General features: G+C 42.3%; 1 protein-coding gene across 2 annotated transcripts in view; it reads left to right on the forward strand.

Annotated features, from left to right (window-relative positions):
• The first annotated feature begins 1388 nt into the window (after window positions 1-1388).
• The window catches only part of LRRC49 (leucine rich repeat containing 49), a 128972-nt gene continuing 103470 nt past the window's right edge, over window positions 1389-26890 (forward strand). Inside the window, exons 1-6 of one of the 2 annotated variants that reach the window (XM_075897737.1) lie at window positions 1389-1602; window positions 4112-4174; window positions 4906-4993; window positions 8167-8364; window positions 12020-12122; window positions 15101-15304. In XM_075897737.1, the coding sequence (XP_075753852.1) occupies window positions 1552-1602; window positions 4112-4174; window positions 4906-4993; window positions 8167-8364; window positions 12020-12122; window positions 15101-15304 (707 nt within the window). In that variant the 5' untranslated portion in view covers window positions 1389-1551. The remainder of the gene's footprint in view (window positions 1603-4111; window positions 4175-4905; window positions 4994-8166; window positions 8365-12019; window positions 12123-15100; window positions 15305-26890) is intronic. The other variant, XM_075897738.1, reaches the window with a different exon arrangement.

The following is a 26890-nucleotide window of genomic DNA, read 5'->3' on the forward strand; positions in this document are numbered from 1 at the left end:
CTCGCTCCCGGGGCGTGTCCGCGTGGGAAGGGCGCTCCCTCGCTCCCGGGGCGTGTCCGCGTGGGAAGGGCGCTCCCGGGGGCGTGTCCGCGTGGGAAGGGCGCTCCCGGGGCGTGTCCGCGTGGGAAGGGCGCTCCCGGGGGCGTGTCCGCGTGGGAAGGGCGCTCCCGGGGGCGTGTCCGCGAGGGAAGGGCGCTCCCGGGGCGTGTCCGCGTGGGAAGGGCGCTCGCTCCCTCCCGGGGCGTGTCCGCGTGGGAAGGGCGCTCCCGGGGGCGTGTCCGCGTGGGAAGGGCGCTCCCTCCCTCCCCGGGCGTGTCCGCGTGGGAAGGGCGCTCCCGGGGGCGTGTCCGCGTGGGAAGGGCGCTCCCGGGGCGTGTCTGCGTGGGAAGGGCGCTCCCGGGGGCGTGTCCGCGTGGGAAGGGCGCTCCTGGGGCGTGTCTGCGTGGGAAGGGCGCTCGCTCGCTCCCGGGGCGTGTCCGCGTGGGAAGGGCGCTCCCTCGCTCCCGGGGCGTGTCCGCGTGGGAAGGGCACTCGCTCGCTCCCGGGGGCGTGTCCGCGTGGGAAGGGCGCTCGCTCGCTCCCGGGGCGTGTCCGCGTGGGAAGGGCGCTCGCTCGCTCCCGGGGCGTGTCCGCGTGGGAAGGGCGCTCCCGGGGCGTGTCCGCGTGGGAAGGGCGCTCCCGGGGGCGTGTCCGCGTGGGAAGGGCGCTCGCTCGCTCCCGGGGCGTGTCCGCGTGGGAAGGGCGCTCGCTCGCTCCCGGGGCGTGTCCGCGTGGGAAGGGCGCTCCCGGGGCGTGTCCGCGTGGGAAGGGCGCTCCCGGGGCGTGTCCGCGTGGGAAGGGCGCTCCCGGGGCGTGTCCGCGTGGGAAGGGCGCTCCCTCGCTCCCGGGGCGTGTCAGCGTGGGGAAGGGCGCTCCCGGGGCGTGTCCGCGTGGGAAGGGCGCTCCCTCGCTCCCGGGGCGTGTCAGCGTGGGGAAGGGCGCTCCCGGGGCGTGTCCGCGTGGGAAGGGCGCTCGCTCGCTCCCGGGGCGTGTCCGCGTGGGAAGGGCGCTCCCGGGGCGTGTCCGCGTGGGAAGGGCGCTCGCTCGCTCCCGGGGCGTGTCCGCGTGGGAAGGGCGCTCGCTCGCTCCCGGGGGCGGGTCCGCGTGGGAAGGGCGCTCCCTCGCTCCCGGGGGCGGGTCCGCGTGGGAAGGGCGCTCCCGGGGCGTGTCCGCGTGGGAAGGGCGCTCCCGGGGGCGTGTCCGCGTGGGAAGGGCGCGCGCTCCCGGGGCGGCAGGGGCGGGTGCAGGGAGCGCTGACACGGGGCGAGGAGGCTGCCCGTGGAGCTCAGGTAGCAGCCCCGCCCTGGGACATGTCACCTGCCCGCGCGGGGGGGGGGGGCAGAGCCAGCGGCTCCCTTCCGGGCCCGGTCCGTGCGCTCGAGCTGCGGCTCGTGTCCCCGCCCTGCCGGAGCGGCCAGGGGCGGACCGGAAGCGGCGGTTGCCGGGGCGACGCGGGAGCGGTTTCCGCCGGCCGGAGCAGGAGGCGGTGTCCGGGCGGGGAGGCTCGTTTCCATGGTGCCCAGCAAGTGCCGGCCGGGCGGCGCAAGGGCCGGGCCCAGCTCTGTAGGTGGCGCGTGGGCCCGCGCTGGGGGGCAGGTGCGGGGCTTGGGAGCGCGCTGCCGCGGATCTTTGTGCCCCTACGCGCCCGCGGGCGGCCTGGGCCCCGCCCGGCTCTGTCCCCGCCCGGCAGCGTGCGGCCAGCAGCGCCTGGGTCGGGGCTGCCCGCTTGTGCCGTTCGCGTGCAGCGGCGGGGCGGGGCGCAGGCTGCCCGGCCGCTGCTTCTCGGTAGCCGCTGGCGAGCGGCGCAGACCAGCAGGGAGCGGCTCGCGCCCTACCGCGCGGGGCCGCGGGTCTGTGTATTGCCCCCGGTGTGTTCGTAAGGCACGAGGCGGCCCCGGCCGCGCTGCTTGGGCACTTTTACCTGCAACGACGGCTGCTGACTTAGAAACGTTTGGGGATGAGCTCTGTGATAGTGTGAACAAACCCCGTGTCTGAAACCGTCCCGGAGGGACATTCCCATGTCGCAGCTGTGTGTGGGTGGGTGTGTGTGTGTGTGCGCGTGTGTGTGTGTGCGCGTGTGTGGGTGTGTGTCTGTGTGGGTGTGTGTGTGTCTGTGTGTGGGTGGGTGTGTGTGTGTGTCTGTGTGGGTGTGTGTGTGTCTGTGTGTGGGTGGGTGTGTGTGTGCGCGTGTGGGGGTGTGGGTGTGTGTCTGTGTGGGTGTGTGTGTGTCTGTGTGGGTGGGTGTGTGTCTGTGTGGGTGTGTGTGTGTCTGTGTGTGGGTGGGTGTGTGTGTGCGCGTGTGGGGGTGTGTGTGTGTGTCTGTGTGTGTGTGTGTGTGTGCGTGTGCACTCACATACTTTACTAGCTATGCTACCCTATACACCACGGTTCTGTGGGGTATGTTATGTTTAGCTGTACACTAGGGATGTTAGAAATCTGTTACTTTAATAACTGTGTAACTGCTAAATTTCTTTGCAGTTACAGGATTACTTGGTGCCCCTCTGGGGGTGGGGCTGGCAGCCAGTGCACTCCCGGTTCCACTCCCAGGGACCTCCCTTCCACCCACACTGCTGCCTCTGTAGCAGAGGCAGCAACACAGGGTGGCGGCGTCCCCTGTCCACGGGGTGCCTGGGCCTGCCTCGGATAGCGACTGTTCCATGGGACGCTGGAGTAGCTTTTCTCCATGGGGAGCTCGGGTCCCCCACCAACAGGGGCTGCTATGGAGGCAGCAGTGCAGGGTGGTAGGTGGCTCCCCTGCATGCTCTTCCTTTGAAACTCAGACCAGCAGGCTATGATGGAGCCAGCCTGCCTTTCTGAGTGAGGGGAGTTGTTATGGTTAACCAGGACTGCTAATCAATAAGTAGTTGCTTATCAGTTAAGCTGTTACTTGAGTAACCTGTACATCCCTACTGTGCTCCTCAGTGAAAAGCAAGTTGCACATGTGTCAATGTGAAAAGCTCTAATGGCAGAGCAAGCAGACTACCCTTGGAGACTTTCCCTTTGGTTGGGTAACGCTGCAGCAGGACATTTACGCTCCAGCAGTGTCTTTTCCTATGCCAGGCAGCAGCATTGTAGAGGGAAGGCACAGCTTGGGTGAGAGGATAACAGTATATGATATTGGAATGTTAGCATATAGTCAAGTAAACAATTAACCAATAAGCATAGGCAACTGCATACACTCCCCACCCCTCTTGCTGCCTCTGTATCAGAGGCAACAAAGTGTTGGGGGGAGAGGGAATCAGTGCCTGTGAGGAGCTGGCTATAAGCAGGTTCCCCATGAGCTCCAGATCCACCCCCCCATGCTGTGCTATTGCCTCTTTTGAGAGAGGAATGCAAATGCAGCCGAGCGAAATTGCAAATGAAGTGCAGATTCGAATTTCCTGCGCTTCATTTGCATAATCGAGTCCAGCCGCTATTTCGAAAGACCCTATTTCAAGGCTAAAAAACGCCGTGTAGACGTGGTTATTTTGAAAGAAACCCCTTCTTTTGAAATAACCCTTATTCTTTAAAAAATGAGGTTTAATGGTTATTTTGAAAGAAGGGGTTTCTTTCAGAATAACCACGTCTACATGGCATTTTTTATCTCGAAATAGGGTATTTCAAAATATCATCCGGACACAATTATGCAAATGAAGCACGGGAAATTCAAATCTGTGCTTCATTTGCAATTTCGCTCGGCTGCATTTGCATTCCTCTCTCAAAAGAGGAATGCAGTGTAGACATACCGTTACAGAAGTTGGAGTAAGAAGTCCACCATCTTGAAAATATTTCGAAAGAATTGCTTTCTGTGTAGATATACATGTTGTTATTTAGAAATAACGTCAGTTATTCTGAAATAATGCTTCTGAGTAAACATGTCCTAAGCATAAAGCTGAAAGAAAGTATGATGACTCTGGGTCATGAGTTCAGATTATCATAAATGAATTTGCTTTTGACCCTTTATGACAATGTTGTCTAAGACTGTCTTCTTTATTGAACGAATCAGAGAATTTTCCACATTAATAAGACATATTTGGCCTTTTGTTTTAAGCATCCAGTTTTTGCAAAATGAAATTTTTGTTTCAATTTACAGGTTAACAACTGCGGGCTTCAGCTGGTTATCCAAACCTCATCAGTGGCAGAGAGAAATAAACCAGTGAGTTCTAAATATATATATAAATTACTGAACTATAAATTAGATATTTGAAATGTATTAATTAATATAGAGGCAAAAGTATTCTTGTAGATAAAATTTCCCTTTTTAAAATAGCTTTTTACATATTTGGTTGTTAGTATTTTGATTTATGATGATTTATTTCATTCATTGGGGGCAGCTATATAAAATATAAGCACTGGGGTCAATCATTGCTCTGCAATGAACCCAGAAAAAGTTTCAGCATCTGGTTGTGCCTCCTTTCTAGTTTTCCTATTCTGCTGGGCAGGGAGTCTGTTGTCTGGTGTGGTGCAAGTTCCCCAGTTCAGCTTTGCTGGGAAGTGGTTATTCATCTACTCCAGGCACCTTTGAAAACTTCAGCATAACTGTAGTATTGTTTGTATTTTCTGTCCATTTTCTTGTTGGTAATGAGATATTTTAAATTAACATAATTGTATGTAATCTGTTTTAGATACTTATAATATGCCTATTAAATCTGCCATATGAAGTATTTCTGGTACTACATAGTGAAATGTGAGTTTTACTGCTTAATTGAAGTGACTAATACATTTTAACATAGGGTAAATCTGTTATTAATTATCATCCCTCAGAAAAGAAATATTTTTCTTAATTAAATTATAACAGTGTAACAAATTATTACAGTTAACTGGAAAGCAATATGTGTATTTAAATTGTTGTTTCATTTATGTCACATTTTAAATATTGTGTTGCAGTTTGAATTCAGGATAAATAAAGACCAGTCGTCTTTCCACAACAGGCTCCTGCAACATGATCTGGAAAAAAACTATTCAGGAAAACAAGGTGATGTTTCCTTCGCTAGTTAAATTGCATTAATTGTAAAAGAAATGGTTTAACTAGCATACAGAAACTTATTTTGTGTTTTTTATATATTATTTATTTTTGGTATATGAAAGATTTGACTGTATTCTCATCTTGGTGTATGGGCACGGGAGATTATCTCTAATTTTAATTTTGTGTTGGTTTACAAATTCATTGTAATGCAATTTTGGTGGTGATTGCTGCTTTAACATGTAATGCTATTTACCAATATGTTATTTGAGTAATGTAGCTTTTCATGTAATAATCATATCATGCTTTATAAAAATCATATAAATTGTCCATCATTCCATGGAAACTTTTTAATGTTCTATATGAAGGGCTATGAAATTTGGTATGTAGCTTCCTCTTAACCTAACTTAAAGCAAAGTCAGTTTGGTTTGGTTGTGGCAAGTTGTGCCTGGAATTTGATTGTTCATAACATGGAAAGGGCCTGATTGGAGAGACAGTTATGCTCTGGGGACAGCAAGCACAAGGGCGCAGCTATATTGTGGAGTGACCACCACTGTGTGCCTGAAGGATTTTTTTTTTTTTGCTTTGGTTGAACTAAACAAGACTGTTTTTAAATCAAAGTCCTATTTAAAGTGGGGAATAATTCTGCTGGGAAGAAAATAGGAGTTATTTGCCAAGTACTTATTTTAAAATAAGGAGACATCTTAGCCTTTGGGAGGAAAAAGTCATCTAAGATTTCACTGTTAATTGTATTGAGGATGGAAGGAGCCATTCATTGTTTTTTGCCATGTTGCTGCTGCCTGCAGTCCTACAGGAACTGTGATTGTGTAAACATAAGATTGGTTTGATTACAGTGATTTTGAAGTCTCTATACACCACTCAGTTCTTTATGCATGTGTGACATACCTTGTTACAATCAAAACTAATGAGCAACTGTGTCACTCTGCCCTGAAACCTTGGTTTATATCTATCTAGCTCTTTTTTGAACCCTGTTAAAGTTCTACCCTTCATCGCATCCTCTGGCAAGGAGTTCCACAGGTTGACTGTACACTGAGTGAAGAAAAACTTCCTTTTGTTTATTTTAAACCTGCTGGTGACTGCTAGTTCTTATATTGTGGGAATAAGTAAATAACTTTTCCTTATTCACTTTTTCCATACCAGTCATGATTTTATAGACCCCTATCATATCCCCCCCTCCTTTAGTCTCCTCTTTTCTAAGCTGAAAAGTGCAAATCTTTTTAATCTCTCTTCATATGGGACCCGTTCCTGTGGTGGCACGTCGGGGTTCCCCTCCCTCCAGCACCCCCGTAATGGCATGAACAGACTCCACCAGCCAGTAGAATATAGGGCGTTTATTGCATCTCCAGGATACAGCACAGCATAGATGTAATCTGATTACAGGACAGGCTTAGGATGCCTCAGCCCCCCTTGAAATAGGGGAGACTGGGCCCCTAAATCCCAGCCCATTGCTTAGGCTGCTTCCTCCATGATACCAGACAGAAACTAAAACTCACTTCCAGCCCTGCCCCCCAACCAGGTGTTGGTCTCCACCTTCCTTCCTTTGTCTCCCTCCCTCGGAGGCTGAGTCTGGGTTAATACACATTTGGGAGAGTCAGTGAGAATCTCCCATCACAGCGCAGGGGGACCCCGGGTCACAGAGCAGACAGCACCCCCACTACGCCACAGCTCCAAACTCCTAATAATTTTTGTTGCTCTTTTCTGACCCTTTTCCAGTGCCCATATATCTTTTTTGAGATGAGGCGACCACATCTGTACGTAGTATTCAAGATGTGGGAGTACCATGGTTTTATATTGAGGCAGTAAGATATTTTCTGGCTTATTCTCTATCCCTTTTTAAATGACTCCTAATATTCTATTTGCTTTTTTGACTGCCACTGCACACTGCATGGATGTTTTCAGAGAACTATCCACAGTGACTCCAAGATCTCTCTCTTGAGTAGTTGTAGCCAAATTATCCCCATCATCTTGTATATATAGTTGGGATTATGTTGGAAACTGCAACAGATTCAAGCAGTTTCTCACTACATAGTTTCAAGAGCCTGACCAAATCCTATAGGACCTTTAATTCAGAATCTAACAGATGCTTCCTTTGCTGCTTCAAGTGCAGTGACTGTGGTAGGCAAGGAGAGGGAAAGGGATATGTTGGGATTAGGGATATAAGCGACTAGTAGACTACCTGATAAGCAAATGTTTATCAGGTAGTCGAATAGGAACTCTACTAGTTGCTTCCACCCCTTGCTACCTCTGTCAGAGAGAGGCAGCAACGGAGCGTGGGGTGGGGGAGCTGGTGCTGGGAGGAGCCAGCTTCAAAACTTGTTTCCCCCTAGCACCATCTCCGTGGAGGGCAGGGGAGACAGAGAGCAGTGGGGAAATGGCATGGGCGGGGTTTGAAACAGTCCTGCTCGCCCCAGTCCCAACTGCTGCCCCTTTCCCTTTGAAATATACAAGAGCCATCTGTGGCTCTTGTACATTTCAAAGGGAGAGGTGCAATAGTATAGCAAGTGTCCCCTTTATTGACTAATCAAGTAATCAATAGAAATTCCATCAACTACTTGATTAGTTGATTAATTGAAATTTAACATCCTTAGTTGGGATGTTTATCCCTCCTTTTTCTTATTTCAGTTCCTCTCTTGGAAAAACATTTCCCGCTGGGCACTAGCAATCAGAGTCTATGTGGAAGGATGTTCCCTTTTTCACCTATTCGAGATTCTTTTGTTTCCCTTCATGCTTGATGACTCTGCTCTGGTTAATTTGCATTTAAGTGGTAAACACATTCCTTTGTTTAGGACAGCCCTGTTTGCCAGCTTCGGTTTTGGGAGTAGAGGGGTTTGTAACATATGCTAATAACATCATACAGGGAAATCTTATTATGTTACAATACATATTTTAGGTTATATGTGATCAGGACAGTATTGACCAGCAAAGTATGAGTTTTCATGATACCTGACAAAGGCATACTTGTACAAAGATTATTACAGTAGCCTTTAGGGTGTGACTATCAGGGGTGTATTGTGTCACAGCATGTCAAGTCGTTTAAAATGAAAATAAACAAGCAAAGAAACAAATGTTAACAAATAAATTACTGATTTCTATATATCTCGTGTAATTTAGTTTATTGTGCAATGAACTGCAGCTTTGTGGTAATTTGCTTTTTTTTCCTTCAGGAGATGGAAGATTTTTGACTCCCTTGGTGCGAAATAAGCAGGTGTATGTTCCAGTAGCAGCTAATTTGGCAGACCTTTCTGGTCTGGAATTGAAACAAGGTTCAGGCTATCAGTCTGCATTTGGGGATTCTTCTGTTCATACTCCTACAAAATTCAGAACCCGACAGGGCTGTCATAGTGCTGGGCCAAGTGTTTCAGGTAACCATGGAAACTAGTCTGTGTTGACATGTAGTCCAATTTTTTTCTTTTTAATTATGTGTCTTGAGGAAAAGTTGTAGGTTGCAACTAAGGTGGTAATCGTGTACATGTTTAAATGGTTAACCGATGAGTCTGGGCTCATCAGTTAACTGTCATGGTTACACACAAGGCTTCCTAACCACCCTTGTGCTGCTGCCCTGGTATGGGGTGGGTGGGGGGGATGTGGCTCTGCAGGAGCCGGTACATACGGAGAGCCAGCTTTTAAGCAGGCTCCCTGTGTATACTTGCTCCCAGCAGCACCCTCTGCACTGCTCCTGCGGAGCCACTTCCCCTTTCTCCCGCCTGCATGTAAATGTTTAACCTCTGAAAATTACCAGATCCCTCTCGTCCCCCCGCATTTTATCATCCCTAATTACAAATTTTATGATTTTGTATTATGAGGATCAGAATGAGTCTTATCAATAAATTGTTAGTTGTTTTAAATTAAAAGGGCATCTTTTTAAAATATAGATTTCTTCTTCTTCCCTAATTTTTTATTGCCTGTATGAACCACTGTCCAGTAGTGTACTGTACTCTGCTCAAGCGTCCTGTTATGTTTCAAATTAATTTTTCAAGTCTTTGATCTTGCTTGTATTGGCCCAAATAGCTATGATAAAACTGTAGCCTGGGAAGGAGTTTAGTAAATTTGGATGGTTAGGCTCGCCGATCTCATCAGAAAAGATCTAAGTTCGTCCTCTATCACAAGTCACAGTTCAGTAGAACCACAAGGCTCCCTCTCTTGAGGGTTAACAGGCGACGGACAACAACCACACCTTAACTCAGAGAATTAAATAGAAAACAGCTTTATTGCTAATGGAATAATGATTATGATCACCACAGCAAAAACAATAGTAAGAACACAGATCACTTGAATTTCTTCCCAAGATGTCATTAACACAATCAACTTAAACCTTATCTAAGTGTACAAAGAATAATAATAATTCCTACACACACAGGGATCCCAAGGCTGGATGGAGAAGGGTGGCTTCCCTTCCCCTGGAAGACCTGGAATCAAGTGTTAGTAGGATTCCTAAAAGCAGACTTAAACAAGATTAGAGAAAAAAAGCAAGGAAGTACAAAAGGGAGAAATAGATATAAATACTTAGTTTCTCTGACCTTATAATAAAGCACCCCAGAGCGGACTGCTTCTCAGCTGTGCTGATCCCGCAGCCCCGATCTCCCGGATTACTAGGTCTAAATACCCCTTTTGGTGCCAAAATGTTCTGGATATACCACCCCTTTTCCAAAACTGGACCTAACACCCCAAGATATCTGAGGGTACCATCTTTGATTGGAAGAGATCTTTGGGTATTTTAGGAATATTTATTATGGGGACTGATGTTTCTTGGATGCTGTCCCTATGCCACAAAGAAAGTGCGGGAAGCTGCACAGGAAGCTGCGGTCTATAAATCTCCCGCAAAAAGTTTTTTTTTTTTTTTTAATCCTACCTGGAATTTATGGCATAAATCTGCTAACATGACAGTTATGAACATTTCAATCTCTGTGCAATCACAACTGTCATGTTAGCAGATTTGTGCCATAAATTCCAGGTAGGATTCAAAAAAATAAAGTTTTTGCGCCGACTACAAACTCTTGCTTCACCCCTTTATGGAAAATTACACAAACAAGGCATATATTTCACCACTTACGTCTATTGCCATCAGCCATCTTACAGAACCTGAATTCTGTAGGCCCCTTGCATTACCAGCATATTTAAAATCTATATAAAGGAAAATAAGGATAAAATAATAAACCATTATTTAACTAAAGCAAATATCATTTTAGTAGACCAAAGTAAAGGTTAGTAGGGTACAAAACGTATTCATTTTTCTCTAGCTATTTATTATATTCCCCCATGTCATAGTTGCTGTTGTTGTTTTATTATTATTATTATTATTATTATTATTATTTTTATTATTATCATCTTACTCTCTGCTTCCTACAAAGAAATAGAAACAAGAGTTTAGAAAAAAATAGGGGAAAATGCTGAAAGTGTTATGTTAAAAAAACAAACAAACCCCAAGCCCCAAAAATCCAACCTAATCACAGTATCCATCAGTGGCTGTGTCTAGACTGGACAGTTTGCCAGAAAAAAAGCCGCTTTTCCAGAAAAACTTGCCAGCTGTCTACACTGGCTGCTTGAATTTCCACAAAAGCACTGACTTCCTACTGTAAGAAATCAGTGCTTTTTGTGGAAATACTATGCTGCTCCCGTTTGGGCAAAAGTCCCTTTTGCGCAAAACTTTTGCACAAAAGGGCCAGTGTAGACAGCTGAGATTTGTTTTGCGCAAAAAAGCCACAATCGCGAAAATGGCGATTGGGGCTTTTTTGCGCAAAAGCGCATCTAGATTGGCCACGGACGCTTTTCCGCAAAAAGTGCTTTTGCAGAAAAGCGTCCATGCCAATCTAGGTGCTCTTTTCCGAAAATGCTTTTAACGGAAAACTTTTCAGTTAAAAGCATTTCTGGAAAATCATGCCAGTCTAGACGTAGCCAGTGTGTATAGCCTGAGTGTAGGTTTGAGGCAAGAAGGAATGAACTTTCTGATGTGTCAAAGGAACTATTCTTTTTACTTCTTTCAAATTCTTCCCTTATCCCAACCCCAATTTAAACTTACTTTAATTATAATGTAAGGAGGAATTTGTGCTGTGCACTTATAGGACTTGCGTCTCCATTCTTATGTTGATATATGGCCATAGTGACCTATTTCTCCAAATTAGGGATGTAAAAGTGTAGACAACAACACAATTAAGCCTGGATTTATCAGTTAATCTTGTTGACCCGTATCAGAGGCAGCAAAGGGGAGGGGGAGTTAAAAGCCAGTTCCCCACATGCATTGGATCTGACAGCTTCCCCACCCTCGCCGGGTGAGGGGACGCAGGGGAGGCTGCTGCAGAGTAGCCTCTGTCCATGGCAGGTGCAGGCTCACTGAGGACAGAGGCTGCCCCGGCATCCCACTCATTTCTTTTACTATAACAGAAGGAAATTTAAGGCCCATTCCTATAAGGTGCTGTGAACTCCTGGCCTTGTGAGTAATTACTTAGCATTTGCTCGACTGGACCTCATAATGTTAGGCTGCTTAATTTTGTTGCATTTTTACAATATTGTCATCCACACACACCAACATGACGTGTTTTCCCCCCTTTAAAACAATGTCTAACTTCAGGTGGCCAATTATAGGCTTAGAGTTGGGGTGAAGTAAAATAAAATTCTTCTAGTTCATCTGTTTCTCATTTGGAAGATGTCTTCCTTAGAATTCAGATATTGGAGTTAAATACATGAATGAAACCTGTAACCTGATGTCTGAATTTTTCAGGAGCATTCTAAAACAATAATAGTTAACTTTAGAGCAAGTTCCAAATTTACAACATACGATAGACAATCTGTTGTTATCAAGCTATGTAAAATCAACCAAATTAGTGGTTACATTTTTAAAAGTCTATGTGTAGTATGGTTATTGGGTGAAGTTAATTAAGTACCCTGATGGAGTCCTAACAAACGTGACCAATGCATATTTAATTTTTGGCACGTAGGAATGTGCCATCTTATTCTCCAGAATTAATAAAACAGCTTTTAAAATACCTAATTCAAGTTATTTTTTCTATGATTTTCTGATAGACAACATACATTTTGGGAGCAATTCGTCAGTAACAGCATTTCCCATTCCGCATCGTGTGGCTGATGAGAAAATACTGAATTCTGATAGGTTAACCCTTGAAAGGTAAAAAGTGTTCTGTTAAGATACATTTGAGAATGCTGTAAGTATCATGCTGTGTAGATGAGAAAGATGTGCACTACACTTCAAAAAGATTTTTGAAAGCTTATTGTGTCAATCTTCTATGTAAAACTTCAGTGTAATTTATCCTGACTTTGACAGATACTCCATTTATGTCTGGTCTCAGTTTAAGGGCTAACTTTTTTCAAATTTGACAGATGTCTTTTTGTTATATTTGAATAGGCACATTTTGCATTTTAACTACTGTAGTTTGTTCTATAATTTGAACTCTGATATGTCAGAATCTGTACATTAAAGAAACTCTCTGTAATTATTAATTACTATTGTCAAAGTAATGCTCAGATGCCACAGTTAAAATTTACCCCCATTTTTGTAGATGGTGCACATTTGTTGGCTTCCATCACTGTGGTGGCTGTGTACCACCAAAAATTGTTTTCTGAAGTAGAGAAGTATGGTTATCTCCTTTTTAAAGATGAGGAATCAAGACATGAGAGGTTAGGTGAGTTACCCCTGGTTATATAGGAAGTCTGTACCAAAGCCAAAAATTAAAGTCCTAGTCCCATGCACTGACCATAACTTTCTTCCTTATAGATAATTATTCTCCTACTTAAGATGCTCAAGAGTAGTACCAAAAGAAAAAGCATGCATAAAGATTATGATTAATTTTGAGGCAGGCAATGCAAGGAACATGGTTGTGTATCCTAGATGTTGTTCTGCCATAGTACTATGCTTGGAGATGCTGAACGGCCTACCTGCCTTCCTTCCAAGACATTCCCTTTTCACGACACCCTGATTTGGTGGTGACACATCAGAAATGTTCTGGCTTACAGTGATACTAAAACTGTTTCTATTGGTTTTCTGGCCTCAGTAACAAAGGGGAGGCACTGATGCACCAAGGGTTTTAAATGCAAGAGAAACACAAGGTAAAGGAACACCTCAGCTCATAGCAATGCACAAAGAAATATTTAATAAAACACTTAGGAAGCTCCACAGAATAAGCTGGTTCATGCATTATTTATGGTTTTGCAAGAAAAATACTTTTCTGAAGCATGGAGAGCTGCTGCTGTGGCAGATGATGAAACACCGGAGAGAGCATGTCACAATGTGAGTGAATGTTAAACTATGCACTGGAGCTTCGGAGGGATAGTTGAGTTAGTCTGTAACTGAAAAAACTTAAAAAACAACAAATAGTCTTGCAGCGCCTTAAAGACTAACAAAACCTGTAAATGGTATCAAGAGCTTCCCCCCCTTTTTTCCCACCTTCTTCCCCCCCATCTCCTATTTGTTTTAAAACAGGACCTTTAATTCCATTCATCTGAAGAAGTGGGTTGTGCCCATGAAAGCTCATGATATCATCTCCAGGTTTTGTTAGTCTTTAAGACGCTGCAAGACTATTTTAGGCACTGGCGCTCCCCCAGCTGGTGTTAGGACCCTAGGTAGAGATTGAAGCCAATGCTAAAAGCTAGTGGTGTATCCTGTCTGGAAAAAATGGTGGTAAGTCACTGCAGAATTTGCAAATTTAGCAAAAACTTAATTTTATATACATTTGATTAAAGAAGATTTTTTTTCTTTTCTCTAGTGCAAACTTGTTTTGATTCTTCCATACCTAATAATAGATGTCTTATAAATGGGCATCTCATATTTAAACTGTAAAAATATTATATTCTTCTCTTTTTCAAGCAAAGGGTGACACAATCCTGCAGTAACGATGTATAATTATTTTAAAAATTTAGTTCCTAACATGGTAAGGTTAGAAAAATTATCTACACATTCAGCATAAAACCCTGGCTCCATTGAGGTCAATGGGAGCTTGGTTATGGACTTAAGCCGGACCAGGATTTCATCCTGACTTTATCTTGTCTATGGACTTTTATGAATTTCTGAGCTAACATATTGTGGCTGTGATGTCATTTCTGGCTACATAAATACAGAGTTTTAACTTTTAGAATAAAAATTTAAAAAAGCAAAGGTGTTTAAACTGTCATACTATCCCACCACATAGTTACTCTCCTAAGGAGTCCCATGAGGTTAGTAGGATTCCTTCTGTAAGCAATCATCAGAGGAGTTGTAACCCTTCCCAGTACCACACCCACAACTTGTTTTACTTTTCTGTATAGCTGAGATTGGTTTTGTTTTTACTTGTCCTATTTAAAATATATTGTTTCATTTATTAGTTTTATAAATTAAAAGTTCAGTAAATCAATTAATCCCCTACCCCAAAAGTGTCAAAAGGATAGTTTTTGACTGGCATTAATATAAATATGGACTGCTGATATGGTATCCAGGAAGACTTTGGCAACTACTGCTTATTGGGGGACTATCATGTGGACCAAGGAAACTGATGGTTCTGTAGCAACTAGAGATGTAAAATAATTGGTTAACCAGTTAAACATATTGTTTAACTTGTTAATCAATTAAAGGGAGGAGTTGGGAAGACTGGAGGGACTCCCTTACCTGCCAGTGGTCTGAAGCGGCCCCCTCCCTCCACCGCAGGAAGGAAGCTTGCTCCAGCCCCTTCTGCTTAACCTTAACCGGTGAGCATCACCACTTAAGGGTGAGCTTACCAGTCAACTGGTTAAACATTCACATCCTTATTACCAGCCCTGCTGACTAACAGGTAAATAGATGATGATTAAAAGAAAGGTTTTAGGAAACATTGGAAGCCTTTAGCCATATTTATTATAATTTGGTGAAAAAATTGTATATTAAGTTCAGTTAACATCCTGCAGTTCTAACAGTTTTAAAGTAAAATTAAGTTTAACAATAAAGTGCAATGAAATGGCTTTATTCTGTATGTTTAATTAGCAGAATAGAATATTGAAAATTGTAATCTCTTCAGGATTCTTTGGTACAGTTCACATTTACACAATATATTTACAAATACATTTAATTCTTATCACTTACTTTGTTTTTTAATTTTCTAATAATCTATTACAAAATTATTACTTACCTATCTTTTTCAGACAAAAACTGACAGTTTGTCCAGTTATTGATGGGGACGAGCATCTTCGCCTGTTGAACTTCCAGCATAACTTTATAACTCGGATCCAAAATATTTCTAATCTACAGCATCTTGTTTTCTTAGATTTATATGATAATCAGATAGAGGAAATAAGTGGGCTTTCAACTCTTAGGTCTTTGCGTGTTCTTTTGCTGGGGAAGAACAGGTAAAAAATTTGAATTTATCTGTATATTTTATTTTTGGTGTAACAGCTGTGTTCTGCTTAAAATTTCTGATGGTTATATTAGTTAGGAGAGCTGCAAATTGTTTCATTAACCTGTGATAGAACCAACGTGGAGCATGATGATGGGATTTTTCATTTTTCCAAACTACCACAGAACTCAACATTTGTGCTATGGAATTGGCCATATTGTCTACCGCCAAGTTTTGAACAACATTTATCTCCCTGCATTGCCAGAAACTGCCTGCTGGTGCCTCTTGCTCTCTAGCCTTCCCAACAAGAGGGCAATAATTGGATTACAGTGCATAATCCCTGCACTGTTTGATGTATCCAGGTAGCAAGAGGTTTGAGAACCAAGAGCTGGAATCCAACTTGTAGCTAGGGAGTGGAAGGAGGGAGAAACGTAAACCATGCGAAGAATAGCAGTAACAAAGGTGTAGGGAATGGGGAAAGGAGCTTCAGAAGCTGGTTACTAAGTCCCCTTTCCTGGCGTATATTAAAGGAAGGAGAGTGGAGGCTACAAGAATGGAGCTAAACTGCTCTGAAAGCATAGTTTAAAACATGACAGTAATAATGATTAATTCCACACAAATAAATATTTTTAGCTGTGAGATGTGCATGTTTTTGTATGAGCAGGGGAGGACAAGAATGCAGGGTATTTCATGATGCTCAAATAAGTATTTCTGTGAAATTCAGGGTTTACTACTGTGAAATTTTGTGCCATTGTGACAGGATCTTGAATATAACTTTCTGATACAATGGAGTGGCTATTAAACCACAAATAAATATGGAGGACCATACTAATAAGTAGAGCTAAATAATGTAAATGGTTTTGAGTATGATAGTGCTTCAAATTATACAGTTTTGTTGACAGTGTAATGTAAGATAAAAGTTGACTTATTAACAATTTATGTTGTCATACAGGACAATGGATATTGCAAGGATTGCACAAATTAAGATTATTGTGCAAGAATTAGTAGTGATTTCTTTGACATGCTCACTTCCAATAAAATGTTTTTTTTTTTTAAATAAACTGGCTTAGCTGCATGATTCTGAGAACAAAGAATGAAGTTCACTGTTCCTGAAGTTATTGTTACATCAGAATCTCAGCTTTTATTTAAATGTAAAAAGAATTTTCTAACCCACCGTTTTCTGACACTCCTGGTTGCAAAGAAAAACTTGAAAATGTGACCCAGATATAACTTGTGCAGTGACAGCAGGGTAACTTTGCAGTCAGACTTCAACAGAAGTTTTGAGAGAGAAACTGCATCTCAGTGGGGTATTAACTTTAGGACCACTGGTCTGCGGTGAGGGGGAGCTTAAATTGTAGAGGGAAAATAGGAGTATAAAACTGGTGCCAACCTTTCTGCTACAACCACTCCAAGAGAGTAGAGGCATGGGGACGGAGCCAATGTTGGATCTGTCAAGTTCCTAGTGCATAAATTGCCCCAATACAGCTGTGATGAAATATGCATCTTAAAGCTGAAGAAATTAACTAACACAACGGGACTTGTCACCTTTGATGCTAAATGATTAAAGCCTGAGTGGGCTAAACAATTAGTTCTATTTTGTGTTGTTTTATATCCTGCAGTAATACAAGGGTGTGTGCTATGGAATGAAAGAATGTCTTCCTCTGTGTAGGGCATTACCTTTCTTTGTAGGGATTTAAAAAAAATAATGATTTTGATGCTCTTATAAACCATTGTTCATATTCACTAGTGCCATTTAATCTATACTCTTTGTCAAAGGCAATGTATGTATTGGTGTGTGAAATATTTCATATAAAGCAACATACTTTCTAACTGTAGAATTTGTCTCTAGATACTTGAGGATTATATATGATCTTGCCACTGGTCTTACATGGGATGGGGCTCATGCTTTTTTCTGTTTAGCTATTGTTAGAATGCCAATATTGAATCTCATTCTGCTGAGAGTCTACATGGTATCTCTAGTCTCTGTCATGTCAGTACATTGAACCAACCCCCCAAACACCCACCTTTATGATCAAGCCTTTAGTCCCACAACAGCTGCACCCAGGCCCCTGATTCACATGATTCACCTAGGCTATATAAAGATCCTAGTAGGAAGAGGAAGCTGTCTGAGCCACAGACCATTGCCTTGTCTTGTTACTTTTGCATAAGTTTATTATACTTCCCTGCTGCCTTGCCTAACCCTGCCTGGCTGCCTTGCTATGTTGCCTCACCTTGAGTTGTCAACTCATTGTTTTAACTTACTGTCCCAGCCCTTGGATTAGATAGCCTGACTAGTGACCTCAATGAGAACTCTGACCAGTGTCTTTGATTACCCATCACTTAAGCATACTTGAACACTGCTCTGGATGGCTACTAGCCCATTTTGGCCATGAGGCATTACCACTATGTTATGTGTTAACAAAGCAGAACACACATTGCATATGCTAAATCAGCAGACGTTCAAGTTTTTCCTGTGCTGTTCTTAATTTCAGAACCAAAATAACACCAATCAACCAACAAAATTGCCTAGGAGTAAATAATTGTTTTGTGATATGAATAGTTTTGCCATAAAAAAATCTTAATAGAAAACCTTTACGATGAAACTTCAGAGACCTGATAAGTATTTTTGGGTATCAGGCTAGGGCTAAACTATATTATTTCAGGAAATTTTACTTAACTTATTCAAGATTGCACCTGTACAATACATTTAAAAAAACATAAAATTACTTCAGGATGTAATCAATCTTCAAATATCTCCTGAGTTCACAGGTTTAAATTTAAGCTAATATCCACTAGTAAAATGTGCTGGAAACATGAAGCATAGTTAAGGATGAGCCGATCTTTCAGCTTGCATTTGGGCCGTTTTCCTTCATGATGCTACTAGCAATGATTTCTGATACACGATTCATAATACTTACACACAGCTAAGGGATGCTTGTCTGTGGAGAATGCTGAGATTGAGTGTTCTGGCATAGTAGGTATATATGCTAGCTCATCTGATTGACACTCCCTGTTCCTCTGGGACGTTAAGAGAGAGTGGAGGCCTTTGATTATGAAATCAGTTGGACTTCTAAATTATGGTAATGGAAAGGGAGCAGCAGGGAGGAGGCAGGGAACTGAGAAAAGATTAAAGTGATGCTCTAAACTAGGGATGTAAGGGACTAGTCGAGTAATTATTAATCATTACTAAGCAGGCTAATAGGCTGGTTCCCCCCAGCACTGTCTCTTTTGGGGGGGTAGGAGAGGCAGGGGTCTGGTCACGAGCTGGGGTAGAGAGACCAAGCTCAAGCCAGGAATCAGCCGTCCCAGCTTGCAACTGGTCCCAGATGCTACGCCTCTGCTTTTTAAATGTATTAAGAGCCTGGCAGCTCTTAATATATTTGAAAGGCAGAGCCGTAGCGGGGTTAGCTCCTGGGCTAGGAGCTTACCCTGCTGCAGCTCTGCAGTTTTCCCGCTTATGGACTAATTGGGTAGTTGATGGAAATTCCAGCGGCTACTCGATTAGCTGATTAAATGCAATTTAATATCCCTACTCTAAACTATATTCACAGGAACAATATCCCATAGGAAATAAGGACCATAACAAAAGAGCAAATATGTGACAGATATGTATTCATGTTGCTTAATGCACTACTGGAAAATGATCAGATGCTACAATGATGAGCTTGACATAGAACTGTACAAAGTAGACAAGATGTAGGTGGGCAGAAAGTCCACTTTTTAAATCAAGGGAAAATGATGTGGCAGATATAAGTGAAGACTGTGACAAGAAAATGGAGCATGAAAAATAAATGGAATGAAAGAGAAGACCGGTAAATAGGCATAAGTATATCCCTATGGCATATACATTATGGCTGTGTCTACATTGGCAAGATTTAGCGTAAAAGCAGCCACTTTTGCACAAAATCTTGCCACCTGTCTACACTGGCCGCAAGTATTTGCGCAAGAACACTGACATTCTACTGTATGAAATCAGTGCTTCTTGCGCAAATACTCTGAGACTCCCGCTCAGGGATAAGTCTTCTTGCGCAAGAGGCTTGTGTAGACAGGTAACATCAATTTCTTGTGCAAGAAAGCCCGATGGCTAAAGTGGCCATCGGAGCTTTCTCGCACAAGAGAGCGTCTACACTGGCACGGATGCTTTTGCGCAAAAGCACATGCCAGTATAGACACTCTCTTACTCAAATACTCTAACGCAAAAACTCTTGCGTTTAGAGTACTTGCGCTAAATCTTGCCAGTCTAGACGTAGCCTATGAGAATTTTCTACTTTCTTTTGAAGCATCTGGTAGATGCCCACTTGGATCTTTGTTCTGATGTAATATGGAAATTCCTGTGTTCCTAAGTAGGATGAGTAAGAAACAAACAGAAGATACAGAAAAATAAGGAAGGAAAAAAGAAAAATAAAAAATCAAAGGAAACCATGGTAAAGCGCATTAAATTTTATAGAGACTGAAAATTGTGAAAAGAGGTGTTGAGAATAATGCAAAAAAGGATCACAAATGATAAACGTTTGGGGGAAAGGATCAACAGCAAGATAGTGGTGAGGGGGAGGAATAAATGAGAACATGGAGTTCAGAATTGTGATTGATTATAAATGGGAAAGATGTATGTGATGGCTTTTTAAAAATATTTTATGGTGTATTGGCAAAACTTCAGGTTCTAGTAAAAAATTGTCAAAAACCCTAGGTTTGTCAACGGTCTTGGATGTCTGAGTTCCGTGTTTTGTTGTTTAAGTTGTTTTAAATCCTTAGCAATGAAAGTTCATGATCTTATATGTTTTTGATGGTGTAAAAGGTGCCACAGGGCTGCTCATTGTTTTAAAAGTTACAGTCTAACATGACTACCCCTCTGAGACTTTTCACCAACTTCATGGAACTGCTTAATATTTTTTTACATTTGGGAACTGCTGACATCTGTCCTTTGGGAATATCTATAGTATCAAGAGCAACACAAAACTGAACAGAAAAATGTGATTGATTGCAGTAATTAAGCCTTTTGCTTTTGCTTGTTACTGAAAAAAAACATCTAAATGGAAATTTATATGGAAAAATATTTAAACTTTGTATAATATTTCTGAAAGCATATTAGGAAAAGGGGGAAATCTCATTTGTTAAAAATCTTAATTAGAAATATAAAAGTGTAGCTATTTAAACAGTTAATCAGTAAGCATCGGCTTATTGGTTTCCGTTATGGGGAGCTGGCTGTCACTCTGCGTTGTGGGCTCTTAAGTATAAAAGTTATACTGCAGTGCCCTCAATGAAGCCTTCTCCGGGCTGCTGGCCGCACTCCTAGGGCTGGCTGTGCTGCAGGCTCTAGAGTATAAAGCTTATATATAAAGTTTTATACAGCAGAGCCTGTACGTCTAGACTACTTGGCTCCGTCGACAGAGCCATGTAAAATAGTTTATTTGGCATAGTCAAAGAAGCGGAGATTTAAATAATCCCTGCTTCATTAAAATAAAAATGGCCGCTGTGCTGTGCTGACGATCAGATCATCCGGCACAGTGCGGCAGTCTAGACGCAGCGTGGTCGACAAGGGAAGCCTTGGTCGACTGCTGTGGTCGAAGCGTAATTTGTTCAATGTGCATAAATAAAACAGGGAATATAAAAAACCTAGTCAGTTCAATACAGTAACATAATTTTAGCGCGTTGTTGTCATCAGATTTTGATCACAATTTTATCAGTGAAAACTGCAGTTCTGCTTATAGTGGAGCCTTATAAACACCTTGGCTACATCTAGATTGCATCCCTTTTTTGTAAAAGGGATGCAAATTAGACATATCGCAGTTGCTAATGAAGCGGGGATTTAAATCTCCCCCGCTTCATTAGCATAAAAATGGCTGCCACTTTTTTCAGCACGGAGCTTTGCCGGAAAAAAGCGCCAGTCTAGATGCGGATCTTTCGGAAAATAAAGCCTTTTCTGAAAGATCCCTTATCCCTTATTTTAAGAGGGTTAAGGGATCTTTCAGAAAAGGCTTTATTTTCCGAAAGATCCACGTCTAGACTGGCGCTTTTTTCCGGCAAAGCTCCGTGCCAAAAAAAGCGGCAGCCATTTTTATGCTAATGAAGCGGGGGAGATTTAAATCCCCGCTTCATTAGCAACTGCGATACGTCTAATTTGCATCCCTTTTACAAAAAAGGGATACAATCTAGACGTAGCCCTTGGGATTGGAGGTTGTTCACAATTCTGGGGGGCTGCATCTAGACTGCATGCTTTTGCGCAAAAACTTGACAGCTGTCTACACTGGCCGCTTGATGATGCACTAAAGCACTGACGTTCTACTGTCCGAAATCAGTGCTTCTTGCGCAAATGCTTTGACATTCCCATTTGGGCAACAGCCCTTTTCTGGAAATATTTTTGCGCAGAGGGCCAGTGTAGACAGCTCACATTTGTTTTGCGCAAAAAAGCCCAGATGGCAAAAATGGCAATTGGGGGCTTTCTTGCGCAAAACCGCGTCTAGATTGGCACGGACACTTTTCCGCAAAAAGTGCTTTTGCGGAAAAGCGTCCGTGCCAATCTAGACGCTCTTTTCCGCAAATGCTTTTAACGGAAAAACTTTGGCCAGTCTAGACGTAGCCAAATATTAGTTATTTTGGGCAAAAATGTTATGGTGGTTCATTAAAAGGTTTATAACTGTACTTTGACTTCTTATTGCTTTGATACTATTCTGTGCTGAAGGAAAAATGCTCCTTTTATCTATCTCAATTTTAAATGAAACAAGCACAGGAAGTTTCCTTTCTTTGTCAACTCTTCTTTTTAAAACTTCTTTCTTTATTTTTTTTAAAGTTTTACACAGTTCTGTATTTATTTCCCCCCCCAAAGGAGGTGCATAGTTGATTGGTCAATTCTTGACTAGGGGTGTAAAATTCCCTTTAATCAGTTAACTGGTTATATATCATGGTTAACTGGTTAACCACTTAAACAGAGGCGGGAGGGGGCTGCTCTAGCAAAGCCTGGCCTACTGCATCGCGGGTGGGTAGGGGGCTGCTCTGGCTGGGCTGAGAATGCCATGCTGCGGGTGTCATGGCAGGCCCAGCTGGTCTGGAGCAGCCTCTTGCCGGCATCTTGCAGGGGCTGCTCCAACTTGTCCAGGCAGCCAATTAACCATTCACATCCTTATTCATAACTCTGGTGTTCATAACTCCGAGGTCTACTGTAAACTGTGGTTTACATCAGTGCTGTTGATAACAGATTCTGGCCCGTCATCATAAGACTGAATCTTTGTTTCAAAACTAACTCTAGAATGTCAGTTAACCTAAAATATATATATATATATATATATATATATATATATATATATATATATATATATATATATATATATATAAAAATATGAAGGTTTCAGTGGAGGAATTGCCTTTACAGTTTTAGGATTGTACAGTTACATTTCTTTCACTCTTAAGCACTGTACAATGACTGGATATCAGGCTTCAATAGAAGATTTAAACTTGAGCTAGTTTGAGAACATAACATTTCACTTTTCTTAGATGAGGCATTATATTTAGTGGGAATTTTCTGGATTAATTTATATCTAATCTCTCCTAGGTATCAATTTCTGTGCACTAGTAGGTATTCATTGTTAGTGGCTTCTGTCGGTGAGAGATGCTAGAAGTCATCTACTTCAGATCCAGTCTTGTTTTAGATCTGGCTTTCAGGTCAGGTCTTCTTTTGGTTGGTCAAACCTGTTCAGGGAATACTGAATGTTAGTTTGAAGAAATTAATCACTTATGAACTTCTTTATAAATCATCTTTGGCACAGTAGTTTCTTCCGATGCCTTGGACATTGAACTACCTTTCACTGAAGGTAAGATGAGAGTTACCATACTTTACCATGAGTTGCTCACTGTTGCTAACTGCCAGGCTTGTCAGTCTGTTGCTTTTGTTTCTCCTAATTAGATGGCACAATATTGCTGGAATTCCTAGTTCTGACTCTGCCCATTCTTTCAGTTCCTCTCTGACTTTTAAAGCTCTCTCCCCTTTCTCTCTCCAGTTCAAATCAAATGCCCTTTTCTTCTGTGTCACGGATACTTTTTCACTTTACCGAGGAGGGTAAAATCTACATAAGCATAAATCAGTTTAGTTTGAAAGGAATGAAAATAAAGAAGGGCCTTAGGTTATAAGTCACCAGACACTATTCCAGGGAGTTTCCATGGAAACAGCCATTAAAACAGGTGTCTTATCTGTCTTACTCTCGTTTTCTGTTAGTGGTTTAAAAAAAATCAGAACAACATGTAGGAGCAACAAATTTAACCCTTTTCTTTCTGTAACTGGAGTTGTATCTATAAGCAAAACCTTCAAGGATTTTATGAATATATTGCACTCCATTTAAAAAGAGGATTTTTACTTGTTGATACTTGGTTGAGCTATTTTATGTTTTATTTTGTGAGATTACTGAATCTCAATGGGGAAAATTCATCCTTGACGTAACTCAATAAATATGATGGAGTTAGGTCATGTGCAGTACATTTGGTCTATCCTATTTAGTGATGGAAAAAGTCTGACCAATGGTACAGTGCTTTTTAAAGAAGATTAGGTTAAATAAAAAAAAATGTTTTGACATCCTGATTCAGAAAACTTAAAACTGAAACTTAACCAAAAATTAACCTCCTGCCCCACATATTTTTAAATAACTACAAATTGGGCAAGCTGACTATACCTTAACTTTTATGTACTCTGGAAGAACATAGTACACTTGCGTATTGGCTAAAAATAATCAGTGATAAGACATTTGCTATTTTTAATAAGAATAATAGTTTTTTTAAAGAAGTCCAAAGGTTTAGTCTTCTATTTGTATAGTTTTATTCAAAAGTGGGAGCCATCTACAGCTGGTCCCCAACTTACAGCCACCTCGACTTACGACTAAAGCGGTCGTAAATGTGGGCTCTGAGTTACGAACGCAATCTACGCTTACGAATAGCACGGTGCAATGTAACTCAATGGGTTCCGAGTTACGACCTTTCCGAGGTACGGCCAAGTGTTTGGTCCGTAACGCGTTTGTGACTTGGGGACCGGCTGTATTTAAAAATCATGTATGCATTAAATGTACCCTTTAATTATTATGGAAAGATTATACTTCAGTCAGCCAAAATGAGATTGAGAGTATTTTGGGTCCTCCCCCCCCACCTCCCGAAATAAAGCTTTCGTGCCAGGGAGAGAGGTTGCCTTTCCTATGCTGCTGGAATATATTTTCTCACGATAGGGTCCCAGATAACCTCAATCTTTGATTTTTTTTTTTTTTTTAACCCAGAGGATGCTTCCAGCCAAAAAGTTTGAGGAAACAATAACAGTCCCATTAAGTGCACAAGTGTTCCACTTTTCCCACATTTATACCAATGTTTATTAAAAACTATCCTATTTATCCTTTTCTTTAAAATTATGATAGGCCAAAACCAGAACTAAGTTTCTGTATCCCTCCTCAGTTAAAATAGGACCATAACTGAACTGTCCTGATTTTCATTTCTTTTTGCAAAAGATATAACTGAAGAAGGTTTTGTAAAACTAAAACTTTTCTATCTTTTTGTATAATGAACGTTCCATTCTTGCCGTCTTCTCCAGATGTCCTTTTTTAACAGATGTTGAAAAGAATCTTGCAGCCAGCTTAGGCTCTGACATGCTCAGAGCAGTGGCCATTTCCTTTCTAAATACCCATTGGATACACGTTGCTCCATCAAGTTCTTTTCCATTTTTTTCCAGCTGTTGGCTTTCTGATCCATTTTGCATTTGTTTTAGTATTGGTCAATGTTTCCTTTGTATTTAGCTTTTGTAGGAATAATTTACTCTTAATTTTTGTTTGTTGTTTTTATTTTAGAGTTAAAGTTGATCTTGCCAAAACCAGTGCAATGCCAAATTCAATATGTGATGTTGTCATAATAGATTTGTTACCAGTAAGCACGCTGCACTTTCTCCTTTCCACTCTTCCAGAATAAAGGTCTCATTTGGACCTTTTCTTTTTGAGTGTGAATTCTTTAAACATGCCAATACTAATTTTCAGTCAGTGTATAGGCTGGAAGAAAGTTTTTGTCAGAAGCTAATGTACAGGACAAGCTAATGTGTACCTCAAACTTGATTTATTTTAACTGCATCTTAATAAATGTTGAAGTCATTACAGAAGATATGTATGCTCCAATTCTTACAGCCATCTTTTCCTGCTGTGCCTTTTTACATGAAACTTAAGAGTATTTTCATAAGTGTCCTGCTTTAAATGTACCCTTGAGCCCATGTAATTGTGTCATTGAAGATTTGTTTCTTAAACTAGTTTTAATATTTTACACATTTCTCTGCTACCGATGAAGGCCTTTGTCTTTCTGCACACAAAGTAGGCTGTTAAATTGTCCCTTCCAGCCAGTTGAAATATTTCCTTTAAGTAGTTTATCTTTAGATGGGAAGATAGTAAATAGAATAGATTTCCCCATTGTTTCATGGATTCTGGTAAGAAATATAACTAGTGAGTAACATAACTTCACAAAAATATAGGCCAAATCCTGCAACCTTTACTCATATGAGTGCAATAATTCCTCATTTAACACGGTAGATACGTTTCAGAAAATGATCGTGCTCAGTGAAAATGTGTTATGCGGGGTCAATTTTCCCATTGAAAATAATGGAAAAGGTGGGGGTTGTGTTTCAAGCGCACGTGCGCTCGCAGCTCCAGCCTGCACTTGTTAGCAGCTGGGACCAGGACATATGGTTGGAGGAGAAAGGGGACTGGGTTGTAGCAGGGAGGGGAGGAGTTTGGCACTGGAGAAGGGAAAGGAAGAACAGGAGAGGGGGCTTGCAGCCAGCGGTTGGGTTTCCCCAGCTGGCCGATCACCGGCAGCTGCCCAGGGCTTCCTCTGCCTCCTTACAATGTGGTGGAGGTTTGCTGCTCGCCGCACAGTTCCCCGGTGACCCCTCTGGCCAGATGCCTTGCGTCCGGCCAGAGGGGGTCACCGGGGAACAGCGCTACGAGCGGCAAACCTCTGCTGCTTTGCAGGGAGGCAGGGGAAGCCTCATGCTGCTGCTGGCCACTGGCCGGCCCTAGGGGAAATCGTGTTATTGCGGGGACAGGGTCGTGTTGTTTGAAAAATGTTCCCTAAAAAAAAAATCATGCTATCCCGAAAATGTGTTAAGCAGGCACGTGTTACGTGTTAAGTGAGGAATCACTGTATTCCTATCTAATCGGTAGGCATAGCTGTATGACTAAGGGCTGTGCCATGGGGTCCTGTGTTTGTTCATATCATTCATCTTGACCATCTCCAGGAAAAGGCTATACTTAATCACTTGCATTGGAAGCAAATTTTTTGTGGTTTAGCCACATGATTACTAAGGAAGTGTTTCTTAATGTTAAAAATATTATCCATTAAAGAGTTGTTGTCCAAATGTATTGTGTTTTCCTGTTTATTGGGAAGGGGAGCAGGGTTCCTAGCTCTTTTGCACTATAGCATTAAGTGTTTTACTTCTGAATTTTAAGCATGATATAAAACATGACATGAAACGCTGATTTTTGAATGCCATGAAAAATCAAAGTTTCCAGATAGTAATGTCAGAGTGCTGTTACAGTATGCTGTATATAAAAGTTGAGGTTTGGGGATAACCTCTGAAGAGTTGTATTTTGATAAA

The sequence above is a fragment of the Pelodiscus sinensis genome, chromosome 14 (genome assembly GCF_049634645.1).
Source record: "Pelodiscus sinensis isolate JC-2024 chromosome 14, ASM4963464v1, whole genome shotgun sequence".
Taxonomy (NCBI): Eukaryota; Metazoa; Chordata; order Testudines; family Trionychidae; genus Pelodiscus; species Pelodiscus sinensis.